This window comes from Falco rusticolus, chromosome 2 (genome assembly GCF_015220075.1).
Source record: "Falco rusticolus isolate bFalRus1 chromosome 2, bFalRus1.pri, whole genome shotgun sequence".
Taxonomy (NCBI): domain Eukaryota; kingdom Metazoa; phylum Chordata; class Aves; order Falconiformes; family Falconidae; genus Falco; species Falco rusticolus.
Genome location: NC_051188.1, coordinates 108693645 through 108717676, shown reverse-complemented (window position 1 = coordinate 108717676; position 24032 = coordinate 108693645). Strand labels below are relative to the sequence as shown.

The window sequence follows — 24032 nt, the reverse complement described above, 5'->3', positions numbered from 1 at the left end:
TTAGCAGTCAAGTGAATTTGATTCTCTTCATTTTCCTGTAGACACCTAGTTTGCCATGTGCATGCTCAGAGATTTAGCTATTCACGTATTAGAATGACATATTTAAAGTAGTGAAGTTGGCATTAGCAATGCAGATGGAGGAACAAATGATCTTGGAAAATTAGACAGTGGAAAGGCTGGTATTGGAGAGTAGCAGGAGAGTTGGGAATCCTAGACAAAGCAAAGAAAAAGGGTATTAGAGAGGAGGCAGAATGGGGAAAGCAGAAAGACATAAGTTAGAAAAAGAAGGAAAAACTGTGACAGAAAAGACTGGAAGATGGAGTAAAGAATCTAAGGAAAAGCTAAAGTGAAAAGACTAAGATTAGCAGCTAATAGAAACATTAAAATGTTCAGATAGCAGCATTTCATTGACGCTGATTCATAAGGAATGTGTTATTATGTACAAAGTTGATGCCGTTTTTTCACAGAATAACTTACTGGGGCCATTGTCCCCCCACTTCTCCAGCTGTGCCAGTCACTTGCTGGTGGATTAAGATACCTAAATGCCTGCTCATACCAATCAGTTTAAGCTCTATTATACCCACACAGGCACATGCACAGCAAAGTGCTTCAGTGACTGCCTATGAGATAAGGAAATTTTGTAAAGGAAAGAGTAAGACTGAGGAGGGGGAGAGGAGGGATACGGGGGAAATCTCTGAGAAAAAAGGAGACATATTCAAGAGACATCAGTCTCAAAATTAGAAGCTCATTAATTTTCAGCTTATTTTCAGTCTCTGTGGAGATTTACCATATGTGACAGCTACTCAGCCTTGGAGTCCGATTAGAACCGTTTTCCCGCTACTAGTCTACATTACTACTAGAAAGCCTCATCATTTTCAGCAAAGTTTGATGAACTGGTTACCCTTTAACAGTGATGTTTTGTGCACTAAATTGCAATTGGCCTGCTATTTTTCTCATATCACTGCTGACAGATGAGCCCGATTATCATCCCAGATCCACCTTGCTCATGCTCATTTGGACAACAAAGATAGCAACTGAACTGAAAGAAAATTCCAGGGAAAAGTAATTGAAGACAGATTAAAAATTTCAATAGATTTTCCTGGAAATTTGCCCACAAAGCATATTGTTTACATATCCACCTCTATCCAGAAGTTTGAAAGCATATCCCAGGATGCCTGCTGTTAATGGTTTAGCCCTACCCTGGCCAGGATTCTCACAGAACTCCCAGATGCTCTAGGCCAAGACCAATTTGTCAATGCCAGGTAGTATGATGATTTACGACTACAGCCGTGTGAGGATGCCGGCTCTGTTCTGTCTCTCCCTAACTAGCTGTGTTGAACCGAAGCCATTCCAAATCACTAGCTGGCTACGCAGAGACACGTTCAGAGAGGGCTGAAGTTGTTTATGGAATTCCCAGGTACAACCAACATCAATGACTTTGTAGTTAAAGGACAATTTTGGAAGAGAAAATATGAAATTTTTAAAGCTGCATCACACTTCGGTGAATATAACACATCAACGAGGGAGCTAGGCTTGCCTAGGAGAAGTGAAAAAGCTTCTCAAAATTAAAATTTATTTGGTCAGGATTTTTCATGTCACACAAGGTACCAAAGGAAAGAACATCTGAACAGGACAAGATACACCTGTAAAAGAGGCAACAGCCATCTTAACGTGTACATAAAAGTGGGCAACTTATAAGTGATTCTGCTCGTTGCTCATGCAGGGTGAACATTCAGGCTCTGATTTCCTTTATCCAAAAAGCAAAGAAGTCATGTGCAAGCTGTAGGAGGGGCTGAGAGCATAAAATCATACCTTTAAGAAAAAAAAGAAGGAAAAAAACCAAACCCACCTGAGGCTGAAAATGTTAGGAATAATGAATCTAGTACTAAAATAGGGATACATTGCAAATGTTAAAAGGAAGGTCCAAGTAGTTTGTGTGAGCAGCACGGATAGATGTGCTCTGAGTAATACCACTTGTTTGGGACTGCTGTAGGTAAGATCGTGCTTAATGTATATGAAAGGATAAGGATCAGGTCCTGTCTGGCAGTGACTTAATGCCTGTATCAATCTGTTTCTCTGAAGGAAAGCTTAATTTGTTTTTCTGAATACAAAATTTCTTTTTGGAGAGCTGTGAAGATTGGCAAAAGTTCTATAAAAAGAAAAAGGAAATATAGCTTCTTTTAGCAGCATTGGCCAATTGTTTTTGTTGTTTTGTTTTGCTTCCCCCCGCCCCCAGTGCAGCCCTCCAGGAGTGCTTTATCAGCAGGGTTATGCTGATAGTTGGCTACACCTCAAGTTAGATGAACCTAAGTCTATTGCAATGTGGGCTAGAAAGCAAAAAAAAAAAAAAAAAAAAAAGAAGAGGGACGGGGACAAAAAATATGTTATTAGCATTTCTTCAATATCACAGAATCCACTAACAGGTCAAAGTTGTAATAATTGCATTTCAAAATAATAAAATCAATGCTGAAGAATGATGAAACAACAGCTACCACGGCTGCTTCAGGTGTTATGATACCATTATAGCACAATAGCCTTATTATTCACTGTAGTTCTTTCCTAGCATGTCTTGACCACCTGTGACAAGTATTTCTGAATCTGTGCACAGTCAAAACCTCAAATTAAACCTGACAAACACAGAAAGTGTTTTAAGCTAACTTGTCCTCCCTTTGCAGCTGCTCATTATAAAGCGACCTACTCTTTCCGTGTCCTACACGACTCACATCCCTGTAGATTGTGTTTATTGAAAGCTGATAGTTACAAGTGCTGACATTTGCCAGGTTTTATATACCAGGGAATAAAAATAAGAAGTATCTGACAAACAAAGACATTGTAAATAACATGAGAGACCCTTACTAAACCTGCACACTGTATGAATACAGAGAAAATTAAGTTACCTTACTTTCAGGCTCTTTGTGGTGCTCAGTTCCCATTGTATGAGTGCTATTAGAAGTGCAAGTACATAACTGCACATATAATGTCAAAGCCATCCACATTATAACAAGGTTTCATATGTTCCATAATGAAGACTTCATCAGAGAGTGAAAATTATTGGCTCCCCTGTTGATGACTTTTACAAAAATCTTAAAAGTAGAAGGTTTGCCAGCTGGATTAATCTTCCTGTGCACAGTCATTTATGAAGCTTTGAAATTTTAACCATTGGCAACAATGCTACAGTTGAAAAAACTCCAAGAATATCAGTTCAATGACAAACAATGGTCTGCTAAATAGAGACATGCTGTCCTGACAGCTCTGCTTCAGCTATATGGTATGATATGTGCCAGCAAAAGCAGAGAAGACATTTTGTAGCATCATAAAACTGCTTCCAAAAATGAGCACCCTGCAGCTATTAGAAACTGCGTGAGAATCACCAAATGTCAGCCTCATGCTCAACAACATTCAATTTAATAAATGGATTTAAGAAAGTGAACAGCATAAGATGCTTCAGAACACCCTTAAGACTACCATGATAATATTGAGTGTTTCAGAAAAAAAAGCAACTGTTCACTGAAAAAAAAACACCACCACCCCCCAAAAAAAAAAAAAAAAAAGATGGCGAATTTTGTGTCTCATTTTTGTTCCCTGGGACCAATTAAAAGTATTCTCTCATTATTATTGAGAGCACTAGGAACAGTATACAATTGATAATCAATTGACTGACACATCCTAGTATTGATGGTCAAAGGCTTGCACTGAGGACAGTCCCACATCATTCTGGCAGTTAACATCAGTTTTTTCCTGAAATTTTATTTTCTGAGGCAGGTACTTACATTTATCCAAATCTAAAAAGATGGACCGTGGGCACAAGGAGTATTTCCGTATGCCAGATCCACAATGTGCTACAGAACTGGGTGGGAAAAAAAGTATTCTTTTTTGTCCTGAAAACTGTTGTTGAAACACTGTATGTCTTCTTATTCTCCCCTCCGTTTCCTTTTCTTCTCCTTGCCCTCCATTCCTGTGGCTGCTCCACCTCTGAGCGTGACCAGTGAGGCGAGATGAGCCGAGGACGTCAGCGGGCCCAGACATCCCTCCACCAAACATCTCCTGGCTTATGCCAAACAGAGACCAAAGCAGAGGAAGCCTCAAGTACTCACTGAGTTTACTTAGCTTTTACTAACTTTTTTCTTTTTCCAGCACTGCTGCTACTGCTAGAAAGGCATGTAAGATTTACTTGTCCTACAAAAGTCCACATATTGGTCCAAGCAGGAGTTTCTGATCAGAGCAATTGAGTTTCAAAGAGAAGTTTCTTCACTCAGACAGCTTTACCAGGAGTATTACAAAATGCTGTAATTCTACAATCCAATTAATTAAAGTAGCTGCAGAGGTACTGAAAGCTTTTGCCTTCACCTAAAGTACAAGGGTACTCACTGGATCTCAGACGTCTAGTACTTCTATCGTTGGTTTCCAATGAAGTAATTGACATCAGTTTCTATGAAAATTAGGCCTCCTAAATCCCTCAATAACATCAGAAGTGTAACATGTGAGCAACCCAAAGCTGAAATGGGTACCTGTTCTCTTTCATGGGCCCGCATGAAAGCGTCAAGAATATGAAAATACGGGAAGGGTTGTTTTCTGAATATTCTTAGTCAGCAACAAGTGCTTGTGAAAACACTTGGGATCTGGCTAACTCCCAAAAGATCCCAAAGCTCATATGGACTATGATAGAAGGGGACTCAAAACCCCATGTTTGAAAACAGTTTTTTACACACACAAACATTCACGTACAGAAAATCAGAGTATGCTGGATGTCCTAGGGCTGTAAGGTACACAGAACAGAAAGGCAGTCCCTTTGATGGGCAAAAATCTGCTCCTACGCTACAGACATTACCCTGGAAACTAATAGTTCATCTTGATTAAAGAAAAAGCTAAAATTTTACTGCAGATTTCACCAGACCCAAGATTTACTCACTGGTTGTCACTCTTCAGAGTTACTATTTCAGACGTTTTAAGATACAATCCTGTGCTGCTATTATTAATATGTGCACATTGACGCAGAGAATCACTTATGGCACAGCAGACATGGGTTGTGACCCACAACCCAAATCCTTCTGCAACTGTGATCCTTCACCCTGGGTTTCTCAGGCTCTGCATACAGGGCTGAAACACTGAAATCAAGGCTCATCCATGGCTCTCCCTTAATTTACAAATGCTCTAAAGGCACCCAATGACCTAGTTTAAACTTAAACCTCATAGTCCACATAGATCAAACATAAAAGTGAACTTGTATAAATCTCTAAGTCTGACATGTCTAAGACAGCTTTCTGGGCAAAGAAGGACAAAAATAGAAAAGCCTCATTATATGCCTAACAACAAGGTAGAAAATATGTAGATGAAGTTTATGCCTGATGGGGAAAAAAGAAGAGAAGGCAGAAGGGGGTGGGTAGGCTAAAGCTGGTTGAATCCTGCGACACGAGTAAATAGAAAAGGTTTGTTTATCAGAATCTGCCGTTCACTGGGAGATTTGGGGGACTGGGGAGGAAACAGCAGGGTGAGATTTATTTTAAGCACAAACCGGATTGGGTGCCTGTCATTTTAAGATTGGGAGGGAGGGACACAGGTCTGCAGTAGCTCAGGAGAAGAAAGTGTTTCAGGCAAGTGGTGATTAATTGTGCTCTGCTATGCCACATCTCTTTCTATTAAACCTTAGATAGCCAAATCTGTTTCCTAATTGTTTCTGTGTTTCAGAGTCTTCCTTTTGTCTGGCATTGGAGTAGGCAATTTCTATGCCATCAATACCTCATTAAGGGGCCTGGGATGTGAAATGACTTGTTTTGTTTTTAATTTTGTTTTCCAGGCCTTTTGCTACATTTTATGACATGGCATTTTTTGTTTGCTTGTTGCGCTCCATTTATTCTCTGGCATTCCCTTTCCCCAGGTTATAGCTTTATTTGTTTCTTTGCCCGTTGGCACTTGAGGTGTATGTAAATTATTGTTATATGCTTCACCATCACCACCTATTGCTCTTCATTTCCTCTAATGACATTCTCATCTGAATGCTGGTTGCCTGCTCAGGTTGTACATGTGTAGAAAACAACTTCAACTCATCCGTGAGGTCTTCTTTTTTTTTTTTTTCCTCCCCCTCCCCCCCTTTCCCTATTGCAGTTTGCCTCAGACTTGCATTCCTGAGGCAAGGAATACAGCTGCGTACTTCCTGCCTAGGGCAAAATGCTGCTGCCACTAGTGCAAGTAGCAGCTTAGAGGAAAAAGGAAGGGCATTCACACAAATAGCTAATCAAAGGGGTTTTAATGACACTCATTAGGAAAGAAATTCATTAACAAGCCAGCACATGAACATTCCCTGAAGGGAGAGTGATGTTATTGGTCACATCAAAGTCCCCACCTGACTAACACCTTTATTGCTGTTCATAGTAAGGCCAAGTTAGCAGCAAAATCAGTCGCATTCAGTTCCTGCAAGGAAAAAGTCAGCAAACATGGTCATTGAAACTGGATCAATTCTGTTTTACCAGTAAGAATGGCTTTTCAGCTTTTCACAGGGATGTGTAGTTTAGCACCCACCACTGATGCTTTCGAATTTGTGCAATTTTACATTTCACAACTTTCATTCTCTCCCCTGCTCTTTCTCCTTTTATCTGGATACCTCTGTCCAAACTGGTACCCAAGGTAGTGCTGTAGTCCCACGAGACTGCAAACCTCAGATGGCTGGATGCCAGTCCCCCTTTTTGAAACAGAAGTCTGCAAGAGGCAACCTCATTACGAGGTGCAGTGGGGAGCCATGCTAAACTGTAGGCGGATCACTCACCCAGACAAGGCATCAACCCAGGCACACCAGGGCTTACACCCACTACTCGGGATAGACACAGCCTCTGAGCATCAGAGCCATTTCCAACTTGCAGGCATGTAACTGCCTTTTTCTTTTTCTTTCTTTTTTTTTTTTTTTTTATGCTCACACCATTACTTACCTACAAAAGGGACTCTGTATTTTTCTGCCAACTCATTCCTAGAGATTAGTATTGGTATCTTGGGATGCCCATTTGCTCTGTAAAAATTAGGTTTTTAAATAGACTCAACCAGAAATCTCACTTTTATTGCACTGCCCTGATACAGCAGAGCTCAGTTATTAGAACAAATTGGAGCAAGCCGCTTCCTGGTTGTTATACCCACATAATTACTACAGGCTGGTACCGAAAGCATGCTTCACTCTTATGCTTAGAGGCGACATCTCCATTCTGCAAGGACAGAGCAAGTTCTATTATGCATTTTACTGCCAAAGGAGGTCAATTAAGTTTAATTGGTTCTAATTAGCACTTGCTCAAGCTGTTATATTCTTTACCTGCATCCGAGTGGCTCTCCAAGTGCTGCACAATGGATTCCTGCTTTTGAACACAAAGGAGAATTACTAATGGCATCCTTGAAGGCAAAAGATGCACTGATCAGCATAAATGGGGAACAAATATCAGCACCAATAGTAGCAGGCCTTTGTAGAAAAGAAACAGAAACATTTCATCCCCACCTGGCTTTGATCAATTGAACTGAATGCAACTGTGCACCTTGTTGTTTAAAGTTATAACATGGGAAGTACACATGTAATTATTCTTTACCATAACTTCTTTACAGCTGAAAGATAAGTGCTGGAGAACAGTGCGGGGGGAGCATGGAGGGACAGTGTAGCAGCTCTGAAAAAATAAATTGATAATTTCAATGGTAGCTAACACAAAATACCAAGAAAAAGAAAAAAAAATCCTCAAACGTGCATCTGAAATGTTTTGTTTTCTATGATTGTGGCGGATTGTTATAAAAAGGTTTGTGTTTAAGTGACAAGTTTGCTTTTTTGGTGTTTTTTTGTTTGTTTGTTTTGGGTTTTTTTTTTTTTTTTTCCATTCTGCTGCAGAGAGGAACAACCTCACTTGCCTAAATGTCAGCACAAGCCGTTTCAGTCCTCAGGATGTGGTGAAAAGCTGTCATCGAATTCAGGATGGTCTATGAGAGACTGAATGAGGATCACATACCAGAAGAGATGCAGTGCTGAGATGCGCTCTAGGAACTTGTTTTCTGCTGGGGTCTTCCTGGATGTAGCTACACAAATAAAGGCAGGCTAGAGAGCAACCTAGTCCTCATGCCAATGCTAGAGCTCAGAGCTAGCTCTCCCCAGATCCCCAAGTCCACATTCACAGCACGTAGGCATGGCCCTACATCTCCTCTTGGTCCCATGAGATGTCTTGAAGTCATACCTGTTATTTTGGGTAGAGGAGCAGCTGGCAGGGCAACAAGTCAGTCTGAAACAGGAGCAGGGAATGGACTAGAAACAGCAGAGCAGATGTTAGGGACCACTGCTCTGCTGTGTCCCCTGGTCTCCTCTAAACTGATAGGGCATGTATTCAGCCACTCAATGCATGCAGACCATTACGTGCCCCCCAACACCACTGCACCTCTTCTTTTCTCGCACCCTGCCATGCCAGGCACCCCAAATCCAGGGGACAGTAGCAGCACTGAGTGCACAGACCACAGCAGGACAGCACCGAGACAAGGACTGGGGAGGGTGGTCCCAAAATGTGACCTCTGCCTGCCTAAGTGGTCCCAATGTGAACCACCACAATGCCTAACTCATCAGAGACCTTTCCTGCCATGAAAAACTCCATCCTCAGTGAAGCACCCTGCTTCTACACATGCGATGCCCGACAAGGTGCCTAGCAGAGGGATCCACTGAAACCTGCTAAGCCTGACACCGCGTGAGCTTCCCAGCTGGAGACTGCCAGGGTGCGAGCAGCCAGGGCTGGGGGCTTGTGCACCCTGAGCACACTCTACTCTCACCAACTTGGATTAACCACACATTTAAAATAAACTACCAGATTTAGCATCCTGAGGATCTAAGCCTTCTGTGGGCTTTGGATAATTTGTTTTGGTCTGGAAACCAAAGCAATGAAGCTTACATGCATTATCAACCGTTCAGAATTACATGTGAAACTGTAGTGGACTTGGCTGATTCTAAGCAGTGGATGTGTTCCTTGTTTTAGTATTACTCTTTGCCATCTTTCCTGCTATCTGAATGTACCTCCTAAATGAATTGTCTGTTGCCCACATGACTTTCAAAAATAATTTATTGTTAGCTAATGTGTTCCAGACAGGTGGAACACAAAATGTGTTAAAAAAATAAAAACAAAATTAAAAAAGCCTCCCCTCAGAAAAAAAATGTCCCCCCCAGTCCTTACAAAAGAAGGCCAGATTTTTCCTTCTAGTGCCCCTGCTAAATTTCCACATGGCCATTAATCATAAAAACCCCAAACTGCATAAATCGTAGAAAAGCCAAAGGAGCTGCCTCTATTTTTATTGGGTTTTTTAAGTTCCTGCCAGAATCTCCTCAAACCCAATTACCTTTCCTCTGCCAGTTGTGAGGACTCTTTCTCAGCCTTAGTACACACCTCTTCTCCTGGCTGGCAACGTACAGGCTGAGGCAAGCAGAAACCAGTATATCATTATTTCAAACAGTCATGTCTTCCTTTCACACTGGTGCATAGTTACATCACTATACTTAAAACGCTCCTTGTTCCTTTTCTTTTGTACTTTTCCCAAGGAATGGTGTTTCTGTTGTATTTCAGGTGACAATCGAAAGTTATTCAAAAGGTTTACTGACTTGAATAAGGACTTGAGAAATAATAATTAACAAAAAAGAAATGGCTTTTGTTTGCATCACTGAAATGGCTGCCCATACAGCAATACACCACTGAAGCACATGTAACAATTTATTATTCGGTCCTTCAGCCCTCCCATATTTAAGATTGAGCTGATATTCAAGGCAAAGATTGAGGAAAACTGACCTAGCATCTACCTATCCATTTTCAGGATATTCTGTACTGGGTCGGCAGTAGCTCCACCAGTACAAAACCCCAAGTCCAAGGGTTCAGACCCAGTGAACACAGGTTTTACATGTCCAGTACTTTATGGGCTTGAAGCAAAAGTCAGCTGTGCACTTGCAGTTGTTACTGCACCTTGAGATAGCATGTCTACCAATGGAGGATGCATCACTAGAATAGCTGTAGCAGTGTAATTGCATTGGTACAACTATTCCCAGTAGAGGCAGGACCTTAAACTGAAATCCCTATGGACAGGCAATGTTTACCACTGGCCTATGTATAAGAGAACTCTTAGCTTACTTAAAAAAACAGCGTACAAAATGTTTCTTGTTACCTGTAAGTGGACAGTGATGATTATAGCGCAGTCTATGTTATTATTGCCTGATTTTCCCAGTCTGGGTTTTCACATATTGACTCCTTACTCAAGGTCTTTTAACATAGATTTGAAATGTGAATATGTTTTATTTTTTCCCCAGTAAATATACAATACACACTTCAACAGTACTATTAACCAACTTTTTATGCCAATTAAACTTTGCTGCACTAACAATACCAATGAAACACATTAAGAGGTCATACTTTTTCGTGAACAAACTGTAGCCAATAAACAGGTTTTTTTTAAAAAAACAAATTAAAAAACAATTCTAAGTGCTGCCACAACATCCCTTTTCTTTAAACACATTATTCACAATAAATGTTTCCATTTTTTTTAAAAAAAAGAAGAATACTTCTCTTAAAATAGTAAATTAAATGGCATTTTAAAAAATATGTACTGTGGTTCATTGGAAGTACACTGTATAGAAAAGAGAGAGAGAAAAAAAAAAAGAAGAGACATCACCTGTAAGATAATGGAGACACTTTGCGATACACAACAACACCTTATGTAATATTGTAAGCAAATTATTAATGAACAAAAATGTACAGAAGCAGATGGACAAGTTAGTGGCTATCATGGTACTGCACAGCTTTAATACTGACACACATTTACTTTCCAGTGGAAGAGATAAAACACATATTTGAAAGTAATTGAGATGGCTTTATCAATGTCTAATGATACTGAATTTTGAATAGAATATAGTGAGTAAGGTGTTCCACCAAAGCTCAGCACAAGCTTTCAAATTCAAAAGGGAAAAAAAAAAAATCTACCAGTGACTGAGTTAAACACTTTCCAGAGAATTAAATTTGAATTGTACACTGAATAGTCTTCTCTTCATATGATAATACCAAAATCAGAAACATATGTATGTAAATATGATGTCTTCTTTATCTTGCTTGAACATTTTTGCACATTTTTAAGTAATGGATTTAACTATAATAGTTTAACAAGCAGGAAAACTACATATATTTATTGGTCACATATAGAAATAAATGCACACATTTTTTTCCTCAACTTTTTTGGTTTGCAACCTGCTAAATAACAGTCTTGACCTTAAGGAAGTTAACTAGCATGTTTTTAATATTCAATAGTGCTGAGTTATAGTTGATGGGTGTAGTGTTTTATCTTATCATGGAACAGGTTAATGAAATGAAAAGCAACACATATTTAGCATTGTAATTTACTTTTCTGAAATTCTGCCGTTACTAAAAGTGTTCTTAAAACTGGTGAGCTCCAAGGCAATATATAAAACAACATAGACTGGTTATATGAAAAGGGTATTCAAATGGAAATTTGTGTTCATGGTCAGACAGCTAACAGAAATAAGCTGTAGGATGCAATATTTAAATTAAGCATCAAATGAGTGGGCTATCCACATACAATATTCTAGGAAAAGTTTGACAATTTACTCACTGAAATTTGAGAGGTACAGAAGATTTGGACAAAGTCATGAAAATTAATGAAGAGACAGGATGCTGTCATTAATGTCCACTTACAGAGTCTGGTTTATTCAAAAAGTGTATAAACATGCGTTATTTCCTCATCATATAGGGTTTGAAGCCACTCACTAAAACACAGGTCAAAGATTTTCTTTGCTTATATCCAACTTCTCGGATGTATTCTATTGCGAGAAATGTACTGAATGCAAGCCGAAAATAATTTGACCATTGCTTTCCTTCCAAACACTAAACATTTCACTACAAATTTAGTGGTTCCAACTTCAGCTCTCGTAGACTTCAGGTAACAGAACACAAAGGTTTGTTTAGACTGCATCAAAACAATTAATGTCATGAATTTCAGTGGTGCAGCTTTATCCTCTATTGTACTGTACATGTATTGGAAAGATGAAATAAAATACTCTGACATTTCAATTTTTTGGAAGCAGCCTGAATAGTTCTTAATAATAAATTGCATCCTTAACTAGTTACTAGATATTCCTTGAGTTTATATTGTTTGTTTCTCCTGGGAAATCTCTGTCTTATATTTTGGGTTGGAGAAATTAATGGTAATAAATCTTCTAAAACCGCAATACAAAAACAGCTTTAGTGAAACACCTTAAGTTCTTTTGTTTGTAGCAAGGTTTGTTTTTCTTCCTCTTTACTTAATGGCATGGGATGGCTAAAAACAGATACTAAGGGCATCATTCTAGTGAAAGGGTCTAGGCCATCTCATGCTACCTTTAATTTTCATATTCACTCTTAATCTCACACTTCTGACCCCTTCTTAAATAGGAAGAGCAACTCTGTTGCTTGCTTTTAAAAGATTTAACTCTGTCTCTAATGTCTTTACTGACATCAGTTTTGCCTGTCACTTTCTCATTTCTACACCCCAATGGAAAACCACCTAACATACTCCTTTACATCCAGCATTATCCAAAGTAGCTTACAGTATGTAAACCTTCTTCACACATTCGGTCTCTTTTTTCTTCATGTCATGAGGAGTAGAGTTTTGTGCTTATCACCAAATAAAATTGCAGTGCAAACTTTAAACATAAAAGTTACACAATTAAAAGTTAATATATGGCACCACAGCCTATTAATTCACATATAGTACAACAGACCAGTAAAAACAGACATGAATATGAACATAGCTAAAAAGAAGGTGAGCTTGCATAGCAATGCAACAAAAGAAATTATATACAGAAGGAAATCCTTTTCATCCTGGAGGGTGATTATTTTTTTTTCTTTCTTTTTTATATACTCCTGACAAGGAATAGTTTAAGGTGGATGGTGTATTAAAGAGAAGAACACAAGTAAAGTATCTGTGGGACATGTGTGGCTGTGTGTCTTTACATTGCATTTACAGTTCTTTTAATAGTACATAAATAAAGAAAATGTTCATTGCACTGTTTAGTGTCATCACTTCCATGAGTTCAGACCTGATGGTCCATCAGAGCAGCTTGCAATGTGTCTTCTCAACTACTCTATAGAGAGAAACAGAGAGAAAGAGGTTGTAATAAGGAGAAAAAAACCCACAAAACAAAGCCTATGGCAATATCACTGCATCACAGGATGAATATTCAATAGGTCGGGAGAAAAGAGTTAATTGCTTCTAAGATGAAAAGCAACGGATGCTAAAATTCAGCACTTACCAACACCATATCTAAGACAGCACATTTCCGGGTTAGGGGATCACCATTAGCTCTCTTACAAGCTACTGGGCAATAAGTGTCAGGAGGTACTGAGGCTTTGACTGCAGCAAACAGGAGGCAGACGTGCCAACAGCTACGTCGCTTTTACTAGTAAACATAGCAGCATGCCTAAGTTGGTTGGGATGTTGGTGTACTACATCAAACAATAGTCAAACCTTTGGCATCTGGTACCACCATCACGTACACAGCATTGAGATGGTTTTATACAAGGTTTAACAGATATTGAGTGATAGTAGAAAACAGTTTGGAAACCAATTCCCCTGGCCTGGAAAGCTGAGGAAAGAGTTGGGGTATACAACTGAAAAACTGGGCTACACAGTCAAAAACAGGAGCTTCAACTAAGGTCAAAAAGAACAGAATACTACTCATCAACAACAGAAACTTAAGGAGAAGGCATCACAACCTTGCCACCATGCCCAACAAATTCAGCACCTTTTTTATTCACTCCTCTGAGAAAACTGCCACTGGCATTTCCAAGACAAGCACACTACACTTTGCCAAGAAAATTCTAAATCACTAGAATTTCTTTTCAATTTTCCCAGTGTTTCACTAGCATTACAGACTGGAAGATGTACTATGCAGATAATGTTGGTATGGCTTACGCAGATTTGAACTGGTCCAAATCAAAGAACAGAAGAACTACATTTGTTTGTCGCCACAGGCAAAATACCTCAGAAGGCAAAAAAGATCTGGGTAAAATTTATTCTGACTATCACACTCAACTTTCTCCTCTCTTCACAACAGATTTATAATTTATCTCTTTTTGTCTACTTGAGAGTTTGAACTGTAGCTAGAGATAAACTTACATAATTCACCAGTAAACTGTCCTTGACTGTTTGATCCCACATAGCCTACATCAAGAAGGTCACTGGCATTGCGTTGGTGACCTACTCTCAAGACTTCACCTTTTCTAGGTCCGGTCGATCCTTTAGAAGAAGCTGTTCCTGAAGAGCTGTGGCCGCCAGGGGATGGGAAGTTGGGTTTACTATATGGTACGAGTGCCTCTTCTAGAAAAGCAAAACAAAACAAAATAAATACCAAATATATTCCTATAAATACAAATAAACAAGCTAAACTTATACGGACATCATATTCATTCCTGCCCTCAGATATCTGTCTTTTGTCTTGCTTTATAGCAAGGCAATTTTACTAAGAAAATACACAAGTCAGTGTATTTTGAGTTTAATCTTGCTTTCATGTAAACTCATAAATTAGTTTGTATTAATTATAAAAAGTCTAGATTCATTATGAATAGATCATGAATCATAGATACTTTAATAAGAATAGATGCACACACAATTTGCAAAACAATGCAGCTATGATTAGATTTTTGCTTCAAGCCTACATGAATGTGCTTTTTCCCTTTCTGTAACTTAAATTATGGTAACGTTACCTCAATCAATTTAGATAAAGAACTACAATATCAGCTAATTTAATTAGCTTCCAGCTGCTCAGTAATTTCTAACAATGCAAAGTACTCTGAAGATTCTTTTAACTTGTGAATTACATTGGAAAATATATTATACATAGTATTAGTAGTTGTAATATTTGGGGTGAGTAAATCTTCCTGCAGCTTATTTCATATTCCATTATGAGCAAAAGGCTTGCTTTTTTCTCACTTGGCTTCTTCCTCTGTGAAGACCTGTATTAATGAACTGCTTGCGAGAGCAGGATTAATACCAATAAAGCATAGGACCGTATGTCTTCATATAGCATGAAGTAAAACAAGATATCACATTTGATTAGAGTTGCCAGGAGATACTGTTGTAATAATCCTGACCTAAGAAGCAAAACAGCACCACTGATTTAACACTGAAATAGACGCACTATTTTATTTCTTTGCTGTGTATGATCCATTTTTTGTTGTCTCAGAAGCTGAAGAAAGAGACCTTGCTAAATATATTTTGAGTGAAGAAAGAATATGAGTATATATGCTCAACCTCAAACAGAGGAATTGCCCCTTCTGGAATCGGTGGGATATCTCCTGCTTGAATCTTACATTTTTTTTTTCTTTTTTTAAGTGAATCTGGGCTGAAAGGTGTTTCTTTATTTCGCTTTTCTCATTGTCTTCACTCTTAAATAACCTGATATGGAGAAGCAGACTTTGACAGAGGGCAGGAACACAGAAGGAAAAGTAGGTGGGGACGGTTGGAAAGAAGGAAGAGATAAAAATGCTTTAATTCTCAATATTGAAGCCTTTGCAAAGGCTGCTGCAGAGGCACAATTAACTTAGGAAGATGCTAAATGAGAACAACTTTGTGGAAGAAACCCAGGATTTCATTCTTTGTGCCTGCTGCCACAAGTGAGTAGGACGGGAATTCCTCATGTGATCTGTTATGGAACAGAACCCGTTTGTAAGGTAAATCTGTTGCAGAAGGCGGTAGGCAGCTGACTTCTTTCTCTGCCAAAGTATCTCCCTCTGGCCCTGCCCAAGGGACCAGAATATTTGCGCTGCAGGACATAAGGGCATTATCAGTGTTTTGTGCTATGACCGTGTGTTGTCCTTGCTGAAATATAAAGAAATGCTTAAAAGACATGGTGAAACAGCATTTAACAGCCATAGCCTCCTAAATTATGTTACGTGTTCTTTATATATCAAGCCCTAACAACAGAATCAGATGCAAACCTGATTTCCAAAGGCTGGCTAAAATATGGAACAGCTTGCATTAAGGCAGCAATAAAGCAAGCAGCATAAATCAGTTTAGCAGAAAGCTGGATACATTTTTCAAGGATGGAAAGAAAAGTCACTAGCATTGCAAAAGAGTTTGAAGATGACATATATGGTCAATTGATTTGTTTTTCTTGTTTGTGGGCTCAGGATAAGGCCTCCTTCGGGTTCCATGAAATATTGAGAAAAAAAGACCATGAATAAATATAAAGTGCATTATCATTATAGAGCATATGGTGTATTAAATTATCTGTTGTGCCCTCAGAAATAAATACAATACATAAAATAAGCAATTGTGACATAAAATAAAGGCTAAGTTTTTCACAACATTCTAGCACATGAAAGGCAGTTTTCTCAAGTCCTTATAATGGGCTCACATACATTAAATACTCAAAAAAGCACCCCATGGCCCAGGCCTGCAAAGAATATGAGGAGGCTTTGCTGACACCTTTCTCTTTGAAATGCTGAGCCTTTAATTTGAAGATATAATTCTAGCCCCTCTGAAATCAGGATAAGTGTGTGTAATGATGTTTCTATACCCCATAAGATAACCGAACGGCTTTTCATATTTTCGAAACTATTGTAACTTGATCTAGAAATCATGCTTTTTAAAGAGGTAGCTGAGAATGTCATCTTTGATGCTCTGCAATTGTTGTTCCACAATTAAGCCATTGGCAGAAACTTGGTGATCGTGTTTATACTGAAAGCCACCAGTGGAAACAGAGTTCCAAGAATTAGGTATTTTTATTGTATTCAACTTCAAACCAAAGGTCTTGCTTTCAAAATTTCACTCACAGCTTGCTAATGTCTGAATGAAGCCATGTAAACTGCAAAATAGCTATTTTCTGGAAGCTGATAGCTAATAACTCCTTTTAGAAATCAATTGAAAACTGGGACAGGATAGATTTACAGATATCTTTGTCATTAATAAAGGAAAAGGGAAGAAGTTCAATTAATGTTATTAACCCCCCAAAATTTAGTAACACAAAAAAGCATCGCACGCAAGAGTAGCTTTTTTTCAATACGCCAGAGAAAAGAATAGCAAGAAAAGCAAGAAAGCTGTAATGCAAGAAGCTGTAGTGCAAGAAAACAGACAGATACGAAGATGTGGCCCACCCTGTGCACAAACTTTATGAATCCCTCCCAGATTACCCACCAGGGTAAAACCATAATATCTCCTAGAAGAACCTTTTGTCATGCATAAAGGATATGCAATTGCTCTGGTCATCCTGAATTTGACAAGAAAGAGATAGCTGCAGTCACTTCAGCCCTAAACTCAATGCTTACGTAGGGCACTGGAAGTGTGAAGAACGAGTTCTTTTTATTTAAGGGCAGATAAATGCAAGTCCTGCAGGACAGGAGTTTTACTACTGCATACCCTCTCTATCACTGGGTGACTGACAACTTCTATTTGTACACTTACGAAGCAGAGGAAAAGGAAGGGAATTCTTGCTAACCAGGTCAGAGAAGCATCCTTAATAATAATAATCTTGAAAGAAATGAGATGTATAAAATATATTCAGGCTACTTTCTGTGTGTTTGTACATCTTGCACATTGTAATTAAAATTGCCATTTCACCAAGTGGCATGAATTTCACACACTATTTTTAAACTGCAACTTGATATCATCATTTCACAACACGAACAACCACTCACTTGTTTATACAGCTGAAAGATTTGTGGGGGGTAACAGTACTGTTATTGTTATATTTCAAAATATGGATTGTATTTAAAATACTTACATGTTAAATATGGGTACCAATATTTCCTAGGAGGACTTTATTCAGTAAATCCTGCCCCCATGATAGGCTTGCCTGCATACTACTACTTTCTTTTTTTAGAGTGCCATTGGTATTAGTGCTAGATTAACAAGGAGCATTAATAGTAGAACAGAATCAAGAAAGAGATGGATAATATGAATATCTAAGTGTTACTGTGGGAGCTACATACATACTTGAAGAAACAGTGTAGCCCTACAAAAAGCTCCACGTACCAAGTAATTTTTTTTTTTTTTAAATCTTCTTAATTGTCTTCCTGTATCACTCCAATCAGCACTGGGATAACGTGATTAGTGGGTTAAAGAAAATACCCTAGTATAAGGGTAAAAGCTGAAGCAGTAGCTTTTACTTCAGGTCAGGCTGAGAGAAGGAATCTCTGAATATTGTAGAACTACAGCTCCAGCTCTGCATCGCCTCCTGCACACATTTTTACAGACTTGAAATTCATTTAGGAGATAAAGTCAGCACTCAGCAGTGAACAGGTCCTATACAGAGGTGAAAACCTGTGCTGTCATGTTGCTGGGCCTCAGAGCTGAATGTTACTTTGTCATAGCCTTGAATAAGAAGAAGACAGTGTTTTTAAATACGCTGGAAGGAACATCAGTAACTCAGAAGGATCAGCCCTGTTGCAGGCATGCAAAAACAACCACTGCCAATTTAGAAGCAAGTTGAAAGAACTAGAAAATATGTCCCTATATGTATAAATAATTAAATCAAACTGAAAATACTCTAAAATCCTGTTTCTCCTCCCCTGTCTGCCTGAAACTGTTCGTTTTTTTTCCACCGCTATGCTTGACAACAATATTAATTGCCAAAACACTGTAATGAATGCACCGAGTCAGGTGCTAATGAGATTTCATTGTTGCAGGAGGGAAAACAGTTCGATCACAAGCTCTCGTTTCACTTTGCCTTTTCTTATTTTCCAGCCTGAGCCTCACCAGTGCCGGCACAGAGGGGCGTGAGGTGATCCTAGACTCTTGCCAGGTACAGAAACCCCTAGCTGAGAAGCGTCAAGAAGCCGTCTGCATTGCCTCGGCTGGTGCAGCGCACACACACCTGATCCGAAGGCTTGTTTGTGTTGGGCTTTCCTGAAATCCTCTTGGCGATCTGTAGAGCTTATCCACTCCTGGGTTTGCCGCTGCCACTCTAGTGATGTCCTAGCTTGCCGGTCCAGGGAACTCTTTGTTTCATCTACGTTCGGTGCATGCTGCCTCTCAAGAGAGCTTCCTTTCCTCTCTGCTGAGCCTCCGCGCTGGCCGGGGACTATTTGCTGCCTTAAACCCTGACCAGGGGGCGGGTCGGGTGGTGGTGGAAGATCTAAAAAACGTGAATAAGATTTAGATGAACTAATTTTTTAATTGAAACAGAAGGTCTATTTGATGCTGAAAAGAAAAGTCCCTTGCACATGGCGTGAATCACTTCATTTGCTGATTTCAAAAGGAGGAAATTTGATGTTAATCAGAAATGTGTTTCTACCTTCGGCTAGTTTTTTATTCAGGTTATCGTGTTGCTAGCTCTTTCCAGCTGCCATAAAAATCAATAGACTCTGAGCCCTGACTTACATTTCAAAGCATGGGATTTATTTTCTGTGGGGTATACTACAGCTGGCTTGTTCAGTAAGGGCAAGCAATTAAGAAAGGCAATGAAAAACTGATCTGTGCTAGTTGACAGTTTCACCCCGTCATATTGGGCCTTGCTTCATCCTCCCCATTTTTTTGGCTTCACTTTTAGCTTGAGGTTTAAATTCAAATTCTAAATATTCAACTTATCAAAATGAATAAAATACCACAAAAAAGTTTGGGAAAAATTGTTCAGAAAACCTACTGTCATCGAAAAAGCATAAACACATCTGCGAAAAATGCATGTGTAAATGGAACCGCCAAACTATGGGTGAGCATTTTATTCAAATACTATTTGAAAGCTCAGCCAAGAGCTAGAGTCTTCGCAGACAAGAGGATGGCCACTCTTAAGTTTAGCAGTCTTGCAAATACAACCAACCAAAATACAATTTCAGCTGAATACTGAAAGATGCTTGCCTGGTCTCTAACAACTCCGTCCTTAACAAGCTTATCATGTCGATTACTAAGATGTTTGTAGAAGTCAAGATCAAGCTTCTAGTCACATTTGTGGAGACAAAAGTACATTTTGTTTATTAGCCCTTGACCCAAGGTATTTAGAAAATCTGGATAGCTATAATTCTAAATTTAAGATTTTAATGTAAACTATATGATGGACTTACAATAGTTCAGAAAAAAACTCAGATTATTAAAAAAAAACAACCACCAAACTTCAGGAAAGGGAAAAATCTTTACTATTTTAATGAAAACTTCCCCACATCGTATATGCACTTTATAGGTAGAACACCTGCTAGTATCTCTGGTTTTGGGCAATGCATAGCCCAAATAAACCTGTGCAGCCCAACCAACTTCACTAAACCTATGCTAGTTTACACTAAGTATGGGTCTGTCCTGCCTGTGTTTTGTATCTTACAGTGTTGTGAAGGTTTATCAAGGAACTGAACTTGGCTCAGTAACAGGCATGGAAAACCTCTGCTTTGCCTGCAGGGAAGTGTGATGTTTATAACTCTAGTGAAACTGAAATTCATTTTATAAATCAGTGAGGAGGCCTTTGGAGGGAATTTATTTTGAAGTCTGTAATTTGGCTTTATATATTGCTACACAGACTTTTTTTGTGTCCTTGCTGTTGGAGGTGATACTTACACCTCATATATAGGGCAGAAATGCTTCCAAAGTTGCTGCGATGTCATTCCAGTCAACATTACCTCTTACATATAAATGAGGATGTGTGGGTAATTTGTGTCTACAAGGGAAAGAAGTTACATCTGATGTTGCTGTTGTACCTTTGTTCACAGCTGAAGTGCCATACCCCAGATTAAGATATCTACCTTCTGGCTAGAACAGCCTTATAATAATCTGTCAGTGAGCCTGGTGCATGCTTTATGTTCAGCACTAATTTATTTGAGAAATTTTTAGTTATGAATATAGATGTGACCTTTCATGACAATGACTATACTTGAGTTACTGTAGGTGGAAGCGGGAGGGTATAGAGCTTGCCAGTGTTAAAATTGCTTTATAGTGTTGGCTTCCAAAATGGCATTTCTTATAATTGATTTTATTGCGATCATAACCAGTTAATGTACAGAACCACAACACTGGCATCTGCTTATGCAATCTGAAATAGAGATTACTGAAGCTGTGATTTATAAGCACTTGCTGGAGGTGCACTGAATCTAATAAACAGTCATAACATGACATCTGACAACACAATTTTGCAAGATAAAATATTTACCATTCAATATAAACAAAAAATTTAAGTAGTCGTGTAGAAAAAAAAAGTTTAAATTATTGCAGTATTAAACTTCTTAACATACAGTACCCTTCTTCAGCAATTGCCATCTAGTAGTTGTTATTAATAAGATACTGAGAAGGAAACAAAGTCTGTACTTAAATCATACTGTATGTTCTAGATTAGCTGCAACTCCTGGAACCACTGTAGACTTATGCTACTGATCTACTATTAACCTGATTCTTGCTCTTATCCATCTGCAAAATGGGTATAATGATTGCCTTATGCATAGTAGTGAAATGAAAAACCATGTTTGTAAAGTTCTTTGGGTGTTTTAGACCTGTGGATAAGCTGAAATGGATTAGGGCTCAGAATTGCTTGATCAATCCCAGGTTCTCCTACTTGCTTTTTCTAACCACAGCGTAAGCATAATGGTATTGCCTCTCTTCATAAAGTTCATTGCAATATTTCACACCAAACATCCAGCTACCATTTTTAATTTCTGTATACCAGAGATTCCTAAATTCAGTTAGTTTACATACACACAGGTGACAGCAGCAATCTTTACCTTCCTTTATTGACAAATGTTGTTTTGCAAATTTAGCTATGGCTCAGACTTGCTGTTACACTTTAATGACTCACATTCAGTAAGCGTTGAAGTGGAAGAACTGTACAATTTGTGTTTGTTTGTCCCTGTGGTAAGACAGGATGGGAAAGGATCCTCTATTACTCCAGGACACTGTAGATTTTTGGAACATATAGTAAGCCCTTAAATTAGGTTTATAAGAGACAAATGTTAAGCTAACAGTGTCCAAAAGCTGTTGCAGTTACTGCCTGTGTCTGAGAGGTGGACTGTTGAAGGAAATTGTATATCACTGGTATTCTGACTCAAATATATGAAACCCCAATAAGGCTGGTATTTTATAAAGAATAAATAAAAGACAATAGGATATTCCTCTTTTTAAATAAATCTTAAAATCCGATCTCTTTCACTAATTTGAAACATCACCAGATTTTTACAGTGGAGTCACTCCCTAAGGAGTCACAATTCCCTCTGTCTCATGACCTGAACTGGATTGATATTAATTTTCTGGTACCCATATTATTGTTAAACATTTATATAGCAATAGTACTCAAAAGCAGAAGGATTAAGGTCCCACCATACTAGTGCACTATAAACTCCCATGTACACAGAATTTGTGGCCCACGAGGCTCATAGTTCAGGGTGACAGTATATGTCATGCAAAAGGGTTAAATTAACGTATGCACAGAAAGAGTATTGCCAGCACCGCAAGTGATACCCACAATTTCCAGTTACTATTTGCAAAGACACATCTATTTAATGGATCTGTGTAGCAGGGAGGCCTCCAGAAGAGGAGGGCATTAATGTTTAAACCTACTCAGATCTGTACGAGTAGAGTCTAATGAGTGGAGTCTAAGCTAATTTTAGCTGTTTCCCCAAATAGGGTAGTGAGGATGAGCCATAGAGCGTGAGATGTAACAACAACCCCTTTGGTGAAGACTTTCACTTCTGGAATCTGTTCTCAACCTTTGTGGTGTGACAAACATGTCAGAGCATACTGCAAAATTGTATCTGTACACATGATAACATGACTGAGAGGAGGCTCTGGTGGTTTTAGTGGCCACTGACCACCTTGCAAGCTCTAAATATATCTTACATACGTACAAAGAGTAATAAATAGCACATTATAAATAAATCAAACTAAATATACTAGCAAATCTATTATGTTACCTGTCCAAAGAAGATAATGAAGGGAGTTGGACTTGATGATCCTTATGGGTCCATTCCAACTCAGGATATTCTACAATTCTCAAGTAATTTTTACTGGAATAAGGAGGATATTTATACTAAAATCTTAAGGTTGTTTGTTTTTTTTTTTTTTCATTTTTACACTTTACCCATATACTGGAAGATTTGTCAAGGTGTACTTAAGATGAGGAGATGACTCGCTAGCATCACACCCAGTCCCATGGCCCAGATAGTGTTAGAAGAGCCACTGAGAGAGGTGGGACAGTCTAGATCTCAGAATTGACCCGCATTGAACACTGAAAGAGAGTTCAGCATGGGGAAAGTGATCACATCTCCATCTGCATTTTATTATGGATATCCTTAGTGGTGTTTTTCCATGTAATTTCCACTATAATACTGTTTTTCCATTTGCCTGCTTCTCCCCTCTGATTATTTCAACACCTACAGGTGCCAGGGAGGAGATCAGAAGAAATGAGAGGGAGGTAGCCAGCCAGTCACCTTCCTACCCAGTCCTCCTCAAAAAGTAACAGGTAGCAATTGTGTGTTTTGCCAAACTCAAGAGGAGGCAGACAAAGATAATGGAAGACTGAGCTGATCTTAGGCGTCAGAAGAGCAGAACAGACATGCTTCAAATTTCCAGATGGGAAGCAGCGGCCAGAGAGAAGCAGAGATGTCAAAGAGGAAACAAAGTCACTGAGGTCAGTGGATGTCAGGAATGAAGCAGCACGGACAAGACGTGAGGCAGAATCATGAGAAAAGCGTGGCATGTGTTGCTGTAGCTGTTGGGTGGCTGTCAAAACCAGCACAAACCAAACAGAGCATTGTGAGACTGGCTCTACGCTTCTCCTTAGGAATCCATGCCACACTGCTACCGCTGGCAGCAGCCACTTTCATTAAACGTAAAATTACCCAGAGGCCATTTTTTTTTAATGTCAGCTCATGTGCAATGCAGTCATTTTTGGGTAAGATTTACACTGAGGTCTGAGGAAACCTGAGAGATACTAATACGTTTGGAGCTGAAACAAAGAAAGGGTCCTTGCAGGTTCACTTAGCTAAGCTCCACTGCTAGCATTGCAATACTGCTCACGTGGGGACCTGGGGACCTCACTTCACCAAACAAAGGATTCACCATAACGTGTGTTCTCCCACTCTGCACACCTGCTGGTTGCAGGT

At 39.0% G+C, this 24032-nt stretch overlaps 1 protein-coding gene across 9 annotated transcripts in view; it reads right to left on the bottom strand.

Annotated features, from left to right (window-relative positions):
• Positions 1–6227: 6227 nt before the first annotated feature.
• The window catches only part of ROBO2 (roundabout guidance receptor 2), a 475917-nt gene continuing 458112 nt past the window's right edge, over positions 6228–24032 (bottom strand). For 4 of the 9 annotated variants that reach the window (XM_037377879.1, XM_037377882.1, XM_037377881.1 and 1 more), the window contains 3 exons: positions 18839–19099; positions 14143–14343; positions 6228–13108 (listed from right to left, as the gene is read on the bottom strand). In XM_037377879.1, the coding sequence (XP_037233776.1) occupies positions 13107–13108; positions 14143–14343; positions 18839–19099 (464 nt within the window). In that variant the 3' untranslated portion in view covers positions 6228–13106. The remainder of the gene's footprint in view (positions 13109–14142; positions 14344–18838; positions 19100–24032) is intronic. The other 5 variants (XM_037377883.1, XM_037377886.1, XM_037377885.1 and 2 more) reach the window with 2 other exon arrangements.